The 17,115-nt window shown below is 39.6% G+C and overlaps 1 protein-coding gene across 1 annotated transcript in view; it reads right to left on the bottom strand.

Moving 5' to 3' along the window:
* Positions 1–17,115, bottom strand: part of CLVS2 (clavesin 2) — a 61,604-nt gene that overhangs the window by 11,960 nt on the left and 32,529 nt on the right. The window contains exon 3 of the mRNA XM_086632104.1: positions 117–227. Coding sequence (XP_086488230.1) covers positions 117–227 — 111 coding nt within the window. The remainder of the gene's footprint in view (positions 1–116; positions 228–17,115) is intronic.

The following is a 17,115-nucleotide window of genomic DNA, read 5'->3' on the forward strand; positions in this document are numbered from 1 at the left end:
CTTTTTACAATGCAGATATATTTAAATACTTTCCACTAACAGCAAGCTGAGTTTTAAAGTATGATACATCTGCTGACTCCAGCTGCCAGGTAATGGACAATTAAACATAAGAATACCCTTTTTCGTGTCTTCTCCTTTAAAAAGGGCCGTATAACTGTGTAGAGGGCATGGATATACCACGGCTGATTGACGAAATGTATTCCTCCAAACCGAGCCGGAAAGCTGTCCTGTATATCACAAAAGAAATACATACAATGTGAGTTGACCCTTTACAGAAGTTGCACACGCATCAAATCATTTTTTTATGCTGAATGCTTTCATTTTAGAAATAAACTTTAAACAAGAAGAAACGTTCTTCAAAACTGTGTCCTCTCAGTTGAGTTCCAACCTTCCACACCAAGCAGCAACAAACCCTGGACAGAGCAGTGAGGAAGCGTGCTCAGACAGCTACGGTATTCAAATAAAAGCACGGCATTTCTGAACTCCAGAAATGCTTTAAGGATTTATGATTTGCCCATAATGCATTTACACAATATATTTTTCTCTTTTCCACTTCTATGGATTTTATTCATTTTTAATAGTGACCATCTCAGCCCCTCCAGTGTCAATGAAGAGCACTAGAAATGTCCCTCTTGCATCCACCTTAAAAGGAAAGCGTAAATCTAAACTACTATTAAAAATGTCTCCAATATTATTCGTATTTCATAAAACTGAGAATGCATTAAACATTATGCATAAGCTATTATGCAATATCATCCATGATAGTAATTCTTGTCACATAGTCAGTGGCCTTCTGGGAGCTTAAATGTAAAGATAGCATATCTGTATTGAAGCAATGACTTTTCTTTTTTCTTGCTGAAAAACACAAGCAGCGGACAACTCACTAGGAAAGATTCTGAGCTGCATTTTCAATTTCTAAGTCAAGAGAATATGCCAGAGGGTTTGGCAGTTTGAAAAAGGGGAACCACTCTGTCCTGCAATGCTGTTGCCAAATTCATTATGTTACTGATACTTAGAATTTTAGTAATTAGAATTTAATCAATAGTTTGTGATTAATATAGGTTGCAATTGATTTTAATAATATAAAGCTATAAGAAATATTTCAATGAAAAGTATGCTCGTACAGTAACCAGATGCTGCTATGAAAGCCTTTGTATAATCCTGTACCAAGACCAAAGGGATAAGTTAGAATCATGTAGAAAGCAGATAACGAGTACAAATTGACCTACCAATTGATTTATGATACTTACATAGAACTAGAAGAATGCATGTAGCTATCAAGGTTTGGGTTAATGAGAATGAAGAAAGCCAGCCTTAACGAGTTATGGGTACTTGCCAAGAAACCATGAGGTAATTACCAGAAACTGTGAACTTAAGCAAAATGTAATTCCGGCAGGGGGAGATCGCGACCACTGACTCATAGACCACCTACCCATATTATACCCCAGACTCATTTCCAGATGATTCTAAATTTTATTGCGCAGAATCGGAAATAGGAGAAGAATATGCTAATGATTTTCGGGAAATAATTTTTTTATGCATGTGTAAGCTCTATATAAGAAGTTTAATTTTGGTGCAAGGTGCGCACGCTAGGAGGAGATATCCCCCGTGCACCCGGCGCCGCAATAAAGAAGTGTCTGCTTATCTACATCCCATTGGTGTTGATAAGTTTCTTATTCCGGATTTTCGGTAACAATTACATGTCCTCATTTTGTCTTTCCCTGGATCATACGCTCCAACGATGTAATGAGCTGCTGCCGTCTCCTGCGTTGCCTAGCGTTGCAGTGCTGAGCAAGCAAGCAAGAGGTGCAAACACGCACATTTTGTTTTCACAGGTTATGTCAGAAAGTTCTCACTGTTTAGGTAGACAGATTTCTTAAATGAATGGCTTCCGTTTGAACCTTATTCAACAGGTGGTCCACTCTAGGCAGCCATGGTAGTCACTCAGATGAAAACCAGATTCCTCACAGCAGCAGCAAGTCCAGTCTCTGGCTTGACAATATAGGTACAAAGAAGGACATGGTTTCCAGCTATGCCTCCTCCTCCTGAGTGGATGCAGTAAAGGCAGCTTCAGGCATGTGTCAGTGGGATCAGAGGCTCACAAGGAGTCAGTCAAATGCTTAGACGAGGCAGTCTGTGCAAACAGACATATTTTGTCCCTTCTGGAGACAAGACAGCAGGCCATACAGAAACATCCAACAGTCAAGATATAAGCCACAAAGCACCATTCAAAGCATACTGATTTAAGGTCATACAGCACACACTAAAAAAATGGCCAAGAAAAAATCATGAGCTATATCAACCAAACAAGAACTGTCAGATAAAGAAGGTAGGAACTGTAGGAAGGAAATCTTTAATGAAATGTTTCCAGATAGAAATATCCTTTGAAAAAGTGCATGTGCCAAGCAATCTCAGTTCCATGAATGTATACACAGCTGTGGGAATAATGAAGCTGGAAGAAGTCACTTAATCCCCGCAAAAGTACCATTCAAATACTGGCAGACACTCCTAACCCAAAGGGTCTTTACATCAAGATGCCACCTGCCTCCAAATTGCAACAACTAGGTGGATTACCAGATGAAATATTTTCCATCAAGGAGGCAACGCCTTAAAAATAATCTACTGGGAGGATGACAACTATAACACACACCACTAACATCTGGCAGGCCACAGCACAACAGTCAATGCAATTAACAGTCTATTTTACAGATTTTCTCCAGAAACATTTGATTAACAACCGCCTTGAAATAAAACAATCCTATTGAAAGTGTGCTACAGAAGTCTCATCTTGCCAAATGCCTAGTTCCTGTCAGCACTGACTAAATGTCAAACAGGATGGTTGATAATTTGACATGTAATTCACCCTGTTCAATATCGTAAATCCTCAAACACCATTTAGAGAACACAATCTCTGATGTACAAAAGGTAGTAAATTACGTCCATCCCTATCACAGCAATGCAACGAATCCATTACAAGAGATAAATCATTGGATGACACCTTAACCTTTAGTTGCAGGAGACACCATTCATCTACAGAAGGTTGTGTTTATTTGCTTTATCGTGGCTGCTGCTCCAGCAAAGAAGTCTGGTGCAGCATGCTGTGTACCACATACAAAAGAGTATACACTAGAGCTGCAGAAGACATCTTTTGCTAGTTTCATTAAGATGTCTTTGAACATATCTTCAGAGTTAACTCTGGAATGGTAACTGTGGTAAGCCTCATGGGAGTCAAACGTTTTTTGGAATGTAGGCACTAGGGAAGACAGCAAAGCAAAACAGCCATTCCTGGCTGCATGCTTTCTTGTATGGTTTTATAAGCTTTTAAATTAATGTAAGTGCCCCAAAACTTACATGCACCTAGTTATGAAATGTTTGTTCTTTATTGCTCAAAAAATATCTCCCACAGAAACTGAGATCAATTTTTGAATGAGAAGATCTCAACAGGCAGAAATCCATGCACACACACAGATTCAGAGCAGAGAGGCAAGGGTATTTGTATTCTACAGCGGGCTCAGAATGGATGACTCGTCAATACTCAATTATTTATAAAGATATTAAATTTCTAGCAGATAAAAGGAGTATCTTTAAAAAGTACCACTTTTTTGACACTTCCACTATCTTTTCCTGCATTTTGGAATCCATCCACATGGAAGGTCATGAATATATGTGGAATGACCCTCAAATAGAAGACGCCACTTGACATTAAAAGCCAATTTGTTCCAGCGTTTCTCAGCAAGTCTAAAGGCATTTTCCAGAACTCACTAAAGAAGTTGGGTATTTAACAATTTCTATGAGTAAGCTGAGGTGCCCAAAGGAAGGAGCACTTCCTGGGATGTAAATAGGAACCCCCAAAATTTGGGCCTGGAAAGAGAAAGGGTGATTTGATCAGGATGATCCTGCATTGTACACAGTGCTGGGACTAGGATTAAAAAGCTACTGAATGCAGATCCAAAACCCAATCTCAGCAGCACCCGGTGAGAAAATAAAAATGTGGAATAAGCAACTACAGCTGCTGGAGAAACAGGTGTCAGAAGGTCGTCTGGCTCTTCTCAGACGTATCTGACTTCCACATGGGGAATTGCCAGACAGATGGCCATCCTACACAAACAGCAGGTAGGAATTTCTTCCAAATCACTGATTCTTGTAGGTTTTTACGTAAATTAAGTCACAAGTGTGGTGGCAGTCACAACTGCCTCTGTGGACATATTGCACTTCAACAGAAAAGCCTGAAACCTATGAATCACATGAATTCTAAGTAAAAAGAATTCCATGCCAGAAAACAGTAAGAAATGGAGATCAGCCACGAAGCGAGCTGTGCATTTGACTGGAAAAGTAATAAAGCTGATGGGGTATTACCAAACCACTAAAAAGAACTAATTACATGTACACAGTGTGTGGATTTTTTTAGCGTTCACGATAACCTGTTTATGCAGCAGAACACAACCTAAGCGTGCCTCTGATGAACACAGTTTGGGACACAGCCACGTCACAGATGCAGGCAAGCAGGTAGCTACTATTAAGGACCATAGTCCTTGTGATACAAGGCTCACAAGTGACAATTAATAGTGGGCTACCAAGGAAGAGGTAGACCCCTACACTACTGTTTGCAGGACAGGGTGACTGCCAGTGTACAGCAGTAGCTGACCTCTCCTCTAACATCTATGAGTCAACGATGAAGAATGACCCCAAGCAACTACCTCACCGGATTTCCATCTCTGATGACATGGTGCTGTTCACTCACAGATCAGCAGTTTTACCTGTCTGCTGCACATAATTTATACAACCTGTCCCCACCAGCTTCCTCTCCAAGGATCCAGTTGCTGTTGCCCACTACCGCCCTTGGCATATGCTAAGAAGCCAGGTTTCTACTTGCTGGGCACCACATCCCACCCTGTGCTGGGCTTGGTCATCACCTGAGCCAGCTCTCAGTGTTTCATAGAGGATCCTGCTCTCCACTGTGGCCAGCAGAAACTCTTACAGCACATGAAATAACAGCAAAACCAGTATATGACATTTTCAACAGTACCTAAGAGAGGAAAGTGCTAAATTCCTACTGAAAATCAGTGTGAGTCTTCTTAGTGGTGTCAGAATTGTTATCATAGAGATAATAAAAATTACCCACCTTTTTAATCGTTACCAAATGCAAAAAATTAAAGCAGCTTCTTAAAGCCCACAGCATTCCCCATTCCTTGTGTATCATGTCTACATTTAAACCTCTGAAGTCTAATTTCAAAGAATTAGCCACCCTGGCTGAAATCAGTAATGGAGTCAAATTTGTTTGCACAACTCTTAGAAGTGGTCTCAGCAGCTGCTGAGACCGCTGTATGCCCAGAGATGTCCTGGCAGCCCAGGACATCGCCTGCAAACAGCCTGTCTGGACACACTTTGCCACATACCCACACTGCAAGAGTGCTTGGGCACATACACTCTGGGGTCATGTTTGAGGGTTTGCTGTCTTTACGGCAAGTGGAAGTGTTTTTGCAGATAGTCTACAGGCATCCTTCAATGGACTGTCTAGACAAATGTAAGGAACACACTCATACACTTTACTCAAGGCTGCATTTCAGTGTTGTGATGAATTCAGGCTGTAGCATCTGCAGGCAATGAGAGGCTATGAAGTCAAAACTGTGAGAACTGTACATTCATAACAAAAATTACAAGTTCAAAGATAGCATACTATATTATGAATATCTTAAATGTCACTTAAGAGTTGTTCATGAAGATATCAAATTCAGATCTCCTCCAGCTATTCCAAAAAGTAAAGCACTTCAGTGAGGAAAAAAAAACAACATCATTATGCTGAACAAAAATAGTATCTTCATAATGGAAACCTCCACTAGAAAGTCAGTGAAACATTCTGGCTGATGCAAGACATAGTACGACTAAACTTCTAAACTAACTAAATTTTTAGCATGTCAAAGAGGAATCTGTGGAAAATCACTGAAAGAATAGGCTCTGATTGGAAGGAATATTTCACTTCCTTAGTACTCCAAGAGTTGAATTACCAGAGGAACCAAGAGCCACTGCCACCCAAATCAAGAAAGGAAACCCAAGCCTTGCTCCCAAACTGTAACTTTCTCTGAGGGTATGAAAGAACAAGGCATCCCTAATATCAAACTTCCTCAGGCATCCATCCATGACAAGGGTAATTGCAATATCTCAAAAGAAAATAACTTGTGTGTCAAGACTGTTCACGTGTGCTCAAGGCATGACCTTAGACTGGGACCGTATCCACTGGTATGGTAATATGATAAAGAGACTGAAGAGTTTATTTGTGGAGTCTAAAAAGAATTTGGATTGGTTTTTTTATGTTTAAATATATATGTACATATCTATGTGTTTAAATATATATGTATATATTATAAATGTATACTGGAAGGCAGATGCTACCTATAAACACACTAGGGAGAATAAAGCAGAGGTGAGGAAAGACCGTTTCAAAACAAAAGACAACACTGACATCCAAACAAATGAGAAAAAGCTCACCATGAACATAGCTAGACTGGAAAGTGGTAGACAGCTTTGAATCATCAAACATCCAACAAGTCTGGGGGTGGAATAAGCAACTGAACTCCTTTTCAGACAAAGATTACTAAATTATGAGGAAGCTAAGCTTCAGGTTGTCCATAACAACAGGAGACTTCACCTCTGTCCCTCCGTGTTAAAGCTCTTTAAAGTTCAGATCCAAAACAAATTCAGGTTTCAATGGTGGTGAAATTTTGCCTGATGCCTGTAATAGCTGTGTTAGTGATTTCCCTCTGAAAGACTACGTTGTTGTCTGCTCCTAGCTCGAGCTTTTTATTAAACAACGTTTAAAAAACTTTTTTTTTATTAAACAACGTTGAATCATTTCTAAGACAAAGAAAAAATGCCCAAATAAATTTTTGTTACTGTGTTCAACCAAAAGAGCACTACCTAAAGGCAAATTAACATCATTCAGTGACATTCCTACAAAATAAGATTTAATTATCTAGAACTGGATGTTGTCATTTCACTAAGAAGCTTCCAGTGAAGCAATTTGACTTTTGGCAGTCCTCCTTTTCATTTCTATTAGTCATTTTATCTTACAACTCATATAGAAAAATGTTAAATTGAATGACATGAGAAGAGAGAGAGATGGTATCCATCCAGTGAGAATACTGCTCTTTTTACTGAAGTATAGCTGTTTTAATTTCAAATAATCTTCCATCTTTCATTTCAATATGCTACTCATAAAAACTATATATTGGTTGAATTATTTAGGTGGATAGGGACTTAAAAGCCATCTGACCACATGCGTCTGCATGCTTTAATATCAATATAATAAAATTAAAATTCTAAACAGGCTTTGTGCTTCCGCTATTTGGATAAAGGGCTCAGATCGCTCTCATTTTTTTAATTAGATGGGCTTGATAAAGAAAATATTTTGTATAAAACCTCTCATTTTCACTTAAATTAGTTTATTTTTGCAAATTAACTTCAAGAGGTTTTGGTCTGGGGTTTTTTTTAGTTTTAATTAGAAATCGTGTGAAATTCTTTTAGTAATTTTTGCTTGTTTTGACAGAGGCTTGGGTTTGGGGTGTTTTTTTTTTTTTGCCTTGGCTCATTTGCTTAGTTTGAACCTGCAAAAATGAAGGCTTTAATTTTAAAGAGGAAATGAAAAATACTGTTTTCCAAGAACAATTTTGTCTTCAACTACCAACACAGTCTCTTTTTTAATTCTAAGTAACACCTCATTTGGAATGTGAGATATTAAAAAGGGGAGGAAAAAATAAAACTTTTTCAGAGCTTGATGCTATTTTCCAAATTGGCAAAGGCAGAAAAACGATAAGAAAGATGGCAGAAGTAGGTTCTTCAATACTGTTTTCTTTTCCTGTGATGAAAATCATTCTTTACAATAGGAAATTATCAGATGGTGATTTCTTCTATGGAAATTCCCATAGGCGGAAAAAAATCCATTTTCCAGGCAGCTTGTGAATGTCTTATTAGATTAAAATTACAGATAAATGGAAAAAAAAAAACCACTATTCTGCGAATTGCTGTGCATAAATATAGAAACAATACTTTCATAATGCTGATGGAATAAAAATAATGCTGGGAATTACTGTTCATAAAAATGCCATACTCACATTCCTGAAGGCAAAAGTCTTTGGCCAAGGACTGTATAAGAGGAGAGAAAATGCCACACCGGCATCTCAGCCTGTACCACCTTTGTCGTGAAGTCATCCTCCTTCAGTCAGGGAGGCTATCCTGATGCCCAAACAGCCTTTGGTCTCTGCCGGAACCACTGACCACAGGATTACTGACATGATGCTTTTCGTCATGCAGAAAGCCTCTCACAGCCCTGAGGCCATTTCAAAGAGGAGCATCAGTAGCTATCAGATAGCCCCCACCTTGTGCCTGACCACTTCCTAACATGAGTAGGCTAAATAGCACCTTATCTAGAATTGCCTTAGGAGACCTACACTTATTTGTTCTGGTTTATTCAACCAAAATGTGATATCTTGTGCTAGCTCACATTCCCTTCATAGCAGAAGGAAGGAAGGGAAACTTTAGGATAACGTTAAGGCAAGGACTGAAAGAAACAATGACAAAGCAGAAACCATAAAAATAAGGTAAAAGTGAGGAGCAAAGGAAAACAGCAGAGATTAAATTAATTCAGGGAGGAACACAGAGAAATTACTACGATGCAGAAGAGAAAAACATATTCAATATGTTCCTTTTCTAGCCCCTCTTCAAAACTTGCACAGAAAAGCAGGGAAAGATAAATTTAAAGTATTTCTATATGGAGGACCCATGTTTTACAGCACGTCAAGACTGATTTTGCAGACCTAAACTAAAATAGAGTAAGTAAATATCAAATCTTATGCCTTCCATATAATTTCTGCATATCATCCCGACTAACAATATGCCAGAAGAACCAAAGCCAGCTTATGCATTTTTAATTCTGCGTTGGCTTCAGCCAAAATTTGCAAGAAGCTACATCAAACCGACTATCCTTCACAGTGTATCAGTACATCTGTACAAGCAACGGGGTGCACAGGTCTGCAGATGGATAGGGAGAACAGAGATACTGCACAGAGGCAAAAATGCCAGTTTCCTTGTTGTGGCAGCTTTCAAACAATGTTGTGTACTTCTGCAGTGCCAACAAGTTGCTGAGTTAAAAGATACCAATTCTCCAACCAGAATATCCACTTTTTTCCTTGGAAACGGAGAACTTCTAAACTGTTGCCTACAACTTTATCGTGCAAAGCTCCTCCAAAAATGCAACTCTCGGTTTCAGACAGGTTGCATTAAAATCGGATTACTACCTTAACAGTTTCAATTTACAATTATACAATAGACTGAAAACTGTAGCGATTCAAGAGTTATTTCATGAGCCATATTTCCTCACACTATGAGGAATCAATCTCCATCACTGCAGTAGGCACTAAGAGCAGTAATCATTTTAGCCATCCAATTTTAATCTGTCACTCTATGCAAATGAGAGTCCCAAGAATTGAAATGAACTGTAAAATTGGAGGGATAGTGATTTAAGAAAAATCAGCTGAGGTCAGTCATTGAGATCTAGAATGCAGCATAATTAAGCTTTAAATTACTGGGCAAATTGAATAACTGACTTGAGATCCATTAATAAGTATCATATTTTATTAAAAGCAAAGGTATCGTGAACTGCACAGCACACAAATTTTCAAGAGGTCAGTTCCCGACAGTACAAAACTATTTCCAGTTCCAAAAAGTGTTCAAATGTCATTGTCATAGTACAGAATGGAGATTTATTTCAGCCTTTCAGCTTCAAGAAAGCCTCAGTCTGAACTGCTCGGCTACACTTTATCTTTACAAAGGCTCTTGAAAAGACACAGTTTCCTACGAGGTAACTCCACCTCAGCTTCCCTCTTCTGCACTCCTGAACGACTGCTGGTGGTACACACACGTAAAAATGCTCCTGGGAGCCCAGGGAATTTCAATACTGTTTGAGGGAGAACTGTCATTCCGGTTATTACTCTGGAGAATCGTAAATCACTGCTGTCGAATTCTAACTTCAAACATCAATCCCCTGTCTTTTTAAAGCCATATAAGCACGGCTGTTCTCTTTGTTCACCGCTACAGAGGAAACCCTGCCAGTAAAAAACAGATTCACAACAACTGGGCAAATAACAATTATTTGTTTATCATACATATCTAAGACAAAGCTAATAATGTTTATTGTGCTATCAGTATGTGCCAGTAATGAAGAAATGTGATGGTAGAGTCTACCCTAAAATCACACTTACAGAACTCTTGAAAATTCATATCCAAGGAGTTGGAAGATAAAAATCAGAAATGCAGACTTCTTAAGATAAAAGTGGAACCCATGTGAATCTCTTGTCAGCAAAAGAAATTATCAGTAGCCTCAGTCCCCATTACATGGATACTCACAGAGAAAAAGAACTGAACTCTGAAACCACCCAGAGCGTCAGGTCCAGTGCTGGGCTCCCCAGTACAAAGCAGACAGGGACATACTGGAACAAGTCCAGCAAAGGACCATAAAGATGACTAAGGGATTGGAGCATCTCTTATATGAGCAGAGGCTGAGAGAGCTGGGACTGTCTGGCACGAAGAAGAGAAAACTCAGGGGGATCTTATCAGTGTAGAAGGGAGGGTATAAGAAGCTGGAGTCAGGCTCTTTTCAGTGGTGCCCAGTGAGAGGACCAGAGGCAATGGACACAAATTGAAACACAGGAGGGTCCTTCTAAACATAAGGAAATCATGCAAGAGTTCACAGTTCTGAACAAGCCAGACACTGATGAAAAATATAAAATCACCGAGGTTACACGAGGCCCTTTTAGCTGATATTTTCCAAAAACATTTCGCTTCCCAAAGCTGTGCTATTTTTGAAGTTCATCATCAGCCAAAGCAACCAATGTATGACAGACCTCTCAAATTAAGTAAAAAACTGGTTTGCAGGTAGATGTTAATAGTTACCCTATGTGATGTACTCAAGCTGCTTGGCTTGCTTGAGATCACTCATCTTTTCTTCTCGAGCAACTGCCAAATACGTGCACGGCTTACTCCACCTAAACAATGGCTTACCTTACTTGAAGACACTGAAGCTCCACGTATCCCACTCTCCGAACCAGGATTTACAAAACGCAGACACTACCAAGCTGTCTGCACAACGCTGAACAGGCTCCGTTTCCAAAGGCTGGGAACGAGACGCTCCCCCAGTTCTGGCTCAACACCCACCTGCGAGCTCAGCTTTTTGGAACAGTCACAGAGGGCGTCGCAGGCAGCTCACAGACCAAAGAGAAGCCTGCAACACTATGATTAACTCTACTCATTAACAAAACCTCTAGGAAGGAAGTTCAATTTCTATTTTGAGACTGACTGTTTACTGCTAAGCTCTTAGCTCTGCCAACCTAATAAATGGCAGTTGCATCTGAAATTATGCTTTTTTCTCCAAATATAGCATTGTTTAACAAAACATATTGCTGTTCTATATGTAACATCTTCAAATGTTTGTAACTATAGTTGGTAAAATGTTTATTGATCTACTGTTAAAATGTTATTCAAATTGTAACATCTTAAATCTAAGGCAGTACACTAAAACAGTGTAAATTTTTCACAGACAGCTTAAGAACGCACAAAAAGATCCTACTTCCCTCTCCTTCCTTTCTGTTTTTCTGACCTGGCACCTTCTGATTTGCAGCCCTCTCCTACAGCACGGCTTAAATTTTCTGCTTTCTTATATTGCTGTTACTTCAATGTTAGTGGCGGATACAAACAGGAGAATTAAATCCCCAGTACAGGGGCAATGACATAAGGTGTGCCTGAACGGATTTAATGGGAGAGAGAGAGAGACACTCCATTGGCTGTTGCTTGCTTCCCACCCATCAGCAGCACATACTGCACCACGCCATGCCATCCAGCACGTGCATGCTGTTAGCCACACAACCATGCAACCATCGTCTGCTTGTCAGTCATGGTACAGCTGCAAATGCCCCTGCTGTGACTGCCATGTGTACCTCAAAAGGAGCCTGAAAATACAGAACTCCCCCCTTCAGTCAGAATATTATTAAATATTAAACCTTAAACAAGCTTATCTCGCCCTGCTTAAGTGAACAGTCAAAAGTCATCCCTCAGCAACTAAGAAAAGTGACATATGACAAGCTGAAGCAAAATCAGTCAATGTTAATGTAAGTAGACATGGTCTTTTCCAACCTGTCCATTCACAAAAGGATGCAGTTGTTGAGGGTATCTGGAGAGCATGTCACAAAGCTCTCACACCTCTCCAAAAAATAGTTTAAGCAAGCAAAATTGTCTGTTATGTATTAACAGGTGTGAGGGCACAGCAAGAGACAAATACAGACCCAAAGTGTACAACATTTGCTAAACATAAGGTATTTTCAACTGCCAATGAACAGAACCACATCGAAATCTAAAAAGAATGTGTCAAATAGAGCATGTGTATGTCTGCGTCTGCATCTAAAAATCATTACGCTTCAAACATCAAATTAATCTCTTAAATTAGTTATTACCATGGATAATTTGTCAGTTTTCAGTAGCCTACTCGCTTTAATTTAAAACAGATTTAAGAGCTCAGACTACCAGCGTAGGACAAAAAAAAAAGAAGGCATTTCCTATCTAGGAACCAGAATCAGTTCTTTGTGTCCTACTGGTAGATCAATTATGTATTAGAGCTGCTGCTGCTTGACTTTTAATCCACATTAGTTCACAGACCTTCAGCAAATTTGATGTTACCATATTAAATAGGGAAAGCACTAGAACAAGCTATACAGAAAAAAAAGAGGAAAACAGATCAAGCAAGGGGCCAATTAATCAGCTGAATGCCAGCAATGCAGAGACAGGCTGCCTACTGCCAGCACACAGGGAAATAAGAAATGCACAGATAATTCATTTAAATTTCCTTAAATGTAATAAATCCCACTTAGAATAACCATAAGATCATTTTTAATATGTTGCATTGTTACTCTTCTTTTTGGCAATTCAGGCAAAGAAATCTGCTGATGTGTATGTACGTGTACATTGTAGTACTATAGATCTATGATACCTGTTCTCATCCTGAATTAACAACATTTCGAGCCACATTCTGGATACCAGACACCAGCTGTATGCTTAGCCATTTAAAGATCCTGGTTGTGCATTTACTGAAATAGACACTTTAAAGCAGTACTCCAGTCAGCTTTGCTCATTTTGGAGCCCAGCTGATAAATCTTCACACATAGTCAAAGCATTAAAAAGTCTTCCATTTTCTGAACCCAGACTCCTGCATCATCATATCCACTACAGCCTTTCAGCACTAAAATTAAAAGCAGCATGAATATTTAAGTGTTCTGTGATAAGAATGCAGCAGCTAAATCTGCCAGTATACAAAAGGCAAAGGCAACCTTAGCATTTGAGTTCACTGAAGTACAGGATGGAGGAGAGGACGGTAGATGTTAAAAAAAGGGGGGAAATTATCTCGCAATTCTTGCTGGCTCTTACTATTGCCCTAGGAGCTGTTTTTTGAGTGCTCTATGCTCCCATTTCCTTACAAAGACAATGTTATGTGATGGAAATATTTTTCCTACAATGCACAGTAGTCTCTCCTGGAGACAGGAACAGATACAGCCTGGAGGTAAATGGGGACGTGAGGTGTCTGAATGCTCCACTCTGTACTGGCAGCCTTCCCAAACTGAAATATTTCATTTTTGACCCATTTGATATTTGTCTACTGAAAGAAAAAATCTCTAGAAGGGAGACACTTTACATAAACATTTTCACTTAGTCTTGATGGAAAACTTGTGACTCTTATTAGAAAGGCTGTACTGCCAAAAGTTATGTTTCTGTTTAAATTTTTAAAAGAACTACAGTGCCCTTGGTTTTATGCATATGAATGCAGCACCTTGGAGCTATACTAAGAGATTCTGCTCAGTTATTTGCCGTGATCATACGAAATGCAAGCTCATGCCAGGATCAGAAATTGAATTTCATGCAGATCTGATATGGAGAGTTACATGATGAAATAAATTACACTATCCCCGTGTCCCAAGACATCCTCAGTGTTCAAACAGATTGCTTTGTTATTTTGAGCTGTTACACTGCTGAAAACTTCATCGCCCAGTTCTGTGACTCTGACAGACCTTACCTGCAAAGTGAGGCCATGCAGGTTAATCTTCAGGTGGAAGCCACAGTGCTGCACGACGGCAGTTGACACTTCAGTAACAGGTTCCTCTGCTTTAAACTAAACTCTGCCCCAAAGCTCCAGCACAATTGAACAGGTTTAGTGCGCTCGCTGGAGCTGCCAGCTTTCAGCAGAAAAAAAAGCAACTGAGGTCTTGACCACTTCTGGTTGTATAAAGTCCCATCGTGCCATTGTAGAAGTAGAAGTATTAACCCCAATGTCTTCATCAAATAACAACTCGAGTAATCTCCTTCTGCCTATCTAAATTCTCTCTATACTTTCAGCAGACTCCAGCATTTTTACTGCAGCATTCAGCTGCCTCAAAGTGTCACCAAGCATTGAAAAACACCAGACATGACAATTTATTCAATGCAAGATGTGATCATGTCATCACTACAAACACTTAACGCTGAGCAGATCCATAAAAGTTAACAAAACCCAAGCAGCATCTATACTGTGCATTTAACAGTATCCAGAAGCATTCATGGAGGAGAAACTCAATTATCTGTTCTGTGAAACTGTTAGAGCAAAGTCCAAGCCACCTAGCACTGTCTAAACAATTTGGAAGGTAAGCAGAAATCAGGCACCGTTTCCAAAATGCTCTTTGGATGTAGCTACCTGTTTAAGTTAACAAAAACATTAATAGCCAGGACATAGCCACACCAGCTGCAGGGAGCAGCTATAGGCATGTCTAGTTTATTGGTACAGACATAGTTACACTCTCTTAGAGACATTCTCCACTGGCAGCTGCCCATTACAAAACAGGAAGAAACTCATGAAAATATGAAGTTAAAATCATTATGTCTCATACAAAGCAAACATGTTCACTTTCAAATGCAAGCTATAGACCTTTAAAATTCTATTGATTACACAGATTAAACCTTTTAAATATCACTAATTAAACAGAGTGGCTACTCAAGCACTATGAGGTCTACTGTGTAAATATGTATTAAGGAGTCCTGGGAGCTGTTTTCATCCACTGTAGTGACCTCTACTGAATAGCTTTTTTTTAAGAAAATTAGTGTCACACAAATGCTTCTGTTAATTTTGTCTGTTGTTTAAACTTCTGTTGTCCACATTCTGTATAGTCTGAAATGGAGACTAAAAAGGGCTGCAAGATATAAACAGTTCTCCAAGCAAAATACTTTAGAATTATTACTCTCTTACCCATCAGGTCTTCACATCACAGTTCCTTTCCTATAGGACTGAGCCATGTACTTGTGTATTTAAGATGTGTTAAGTAAGTTCTGACCATATTCCCATTAACTCAGCAGGTAATTCAAAGGTTTCAACCTCAAAAGACTGGGGTCAATAATGAAATTAGTACTTGGGGAAAGTGAGGGAGCAGACAGAGCCCAGCTCTGAGCATCAGCCACAAGTGAGGGACACCGGTGCTTTCTGACCAGCAGATCTGGTGTGAGCACGCAGGGGCTTTGGAGAACCCCAGCTACAGGAACAACTCCTTCAGAGGTGCTAGACTCTGCATCAGATGAGAATTGAGTCTGATTACACAATTAACAAATCCAAAGTAAACAATAGTCCACATGTAGGGTTGTAAATGTTGACACCAATAGTTATTTCTGATGGTTTTAAAGAGTAGCTACCTGGGCTGTTAAGATCCTCCTTTTTCAAAACAACGTACCTGTCTGGAAACAGTTCTCCACTATTGAGTGTCTACTGAATGCTTTTTCTGTATAAGAGGCTTCATAAGCATAATAATAAAAACAATTTATCCCCTATCATCAGCAGGGTGAACAGCACAGCCCCAATGCAAATAGGAGCTAGGCTAACAGAGAAACTGAATTCATAATAAATAAATAATGTGATCAAGACCTTTTCATGTTTTTGTATCGCACAGAAGAAAAATCAATTTACAGGTATTTTATTTTTTTGGAATAAAGCTCTCTCTCATTGTGTTTTTTGACACATAAGTAAATACAGATGTAGATGCATTCACAAAAAAAATTAAGTTATCTTTTCTAAAGTGCTATTGTTAAGCAAGCGGTGACAGATTAATATAAGCCAGCATCAATGCAAAAAGTTTGCAATGTACATTGCACTAGAGCACCCAGTTTATAAAATAAAACCATTGTGGCACGATTAGCAGGCTATATATAGTTTTATACAGTCCACATAAAACATGATTCTTCCCTCATCCGTATCTATCATATTGGGCTGTGCTTTTCAGTACTACAGAAAGCAGTAAAAATTACAGATGCTATTTACCATCAAAGCATGTGGACAAGTAAGCACATCATCTACCATCGCTGCAGATGAAAAGTATTTCCAGTGAAGATCATACTGCGTTGCCCAAGACGTGGCTTCCAGCCAGGTAGAGAAGATATTTTTTCTTCAGACGTGGGATCTGAAGTAATGCCTGAAGCAAGAATCAAACCAGGAGCCAAAATTTTGAAATTCAAGCAAGTAACTCTCTGTCCGACCTGGCACGCCTCACTTTGTTTAAATCCGCATTAAGGCGACGCTAGCTCTGGTGATCTTGGTGGACAGGCGACCGCCGCCAGCTCTCCGAAACGGCAGGGCTCCAGGAGCGCAGGAGGCTGCGCCGGAGCTCGCAGGAGGCTGCAGATGGGCGCAGGGGAAGAGAGTGCGTAAAGGCACAGCGAGACACCAGCATTAGAGACAAGAAAGTCTGGACCTCCTGCCCTGGAGCATCTTGTCTCGCTTAACAGGACAGAAAAAGGTAGCAGATGTTTGGACCAGTTTTGGTGAAATGCACTCACAGGGCTCGCCGCTGGTAATCTTCGAGCTTTTTCGGCAAGGATGGAGAGCAGCATTCATTACACTAAATGCATTAACTAGAAATGTGATTGTTAAAACTAATTAGAGATGTTTAAAAGCTGAGTTTGACTCACTGTTACGTAATACCAAGGGAAGCGAGATCTATTTAAGGACTCTGAAAATGAGGGCAAAACAAATGGCACACACAAACATGGACCTCCACCCCTGAGTCA

Source organism: Tauraco erythrolophus, chromosome 2, assembly GCF_009769465.1.
Source record: "Tauraco erythrolophus isolate bTauEry1 chromosome 2, bTauEry1.pri, whole genome shotgun sequence".
Taxonomy (NCBI): domain Eukaryota; kingdom Metazoa; phylum Chordata; class Aves; order Musophagiformes; family Musophagidae; genus Tauraco; species Tauraco erythrolophus.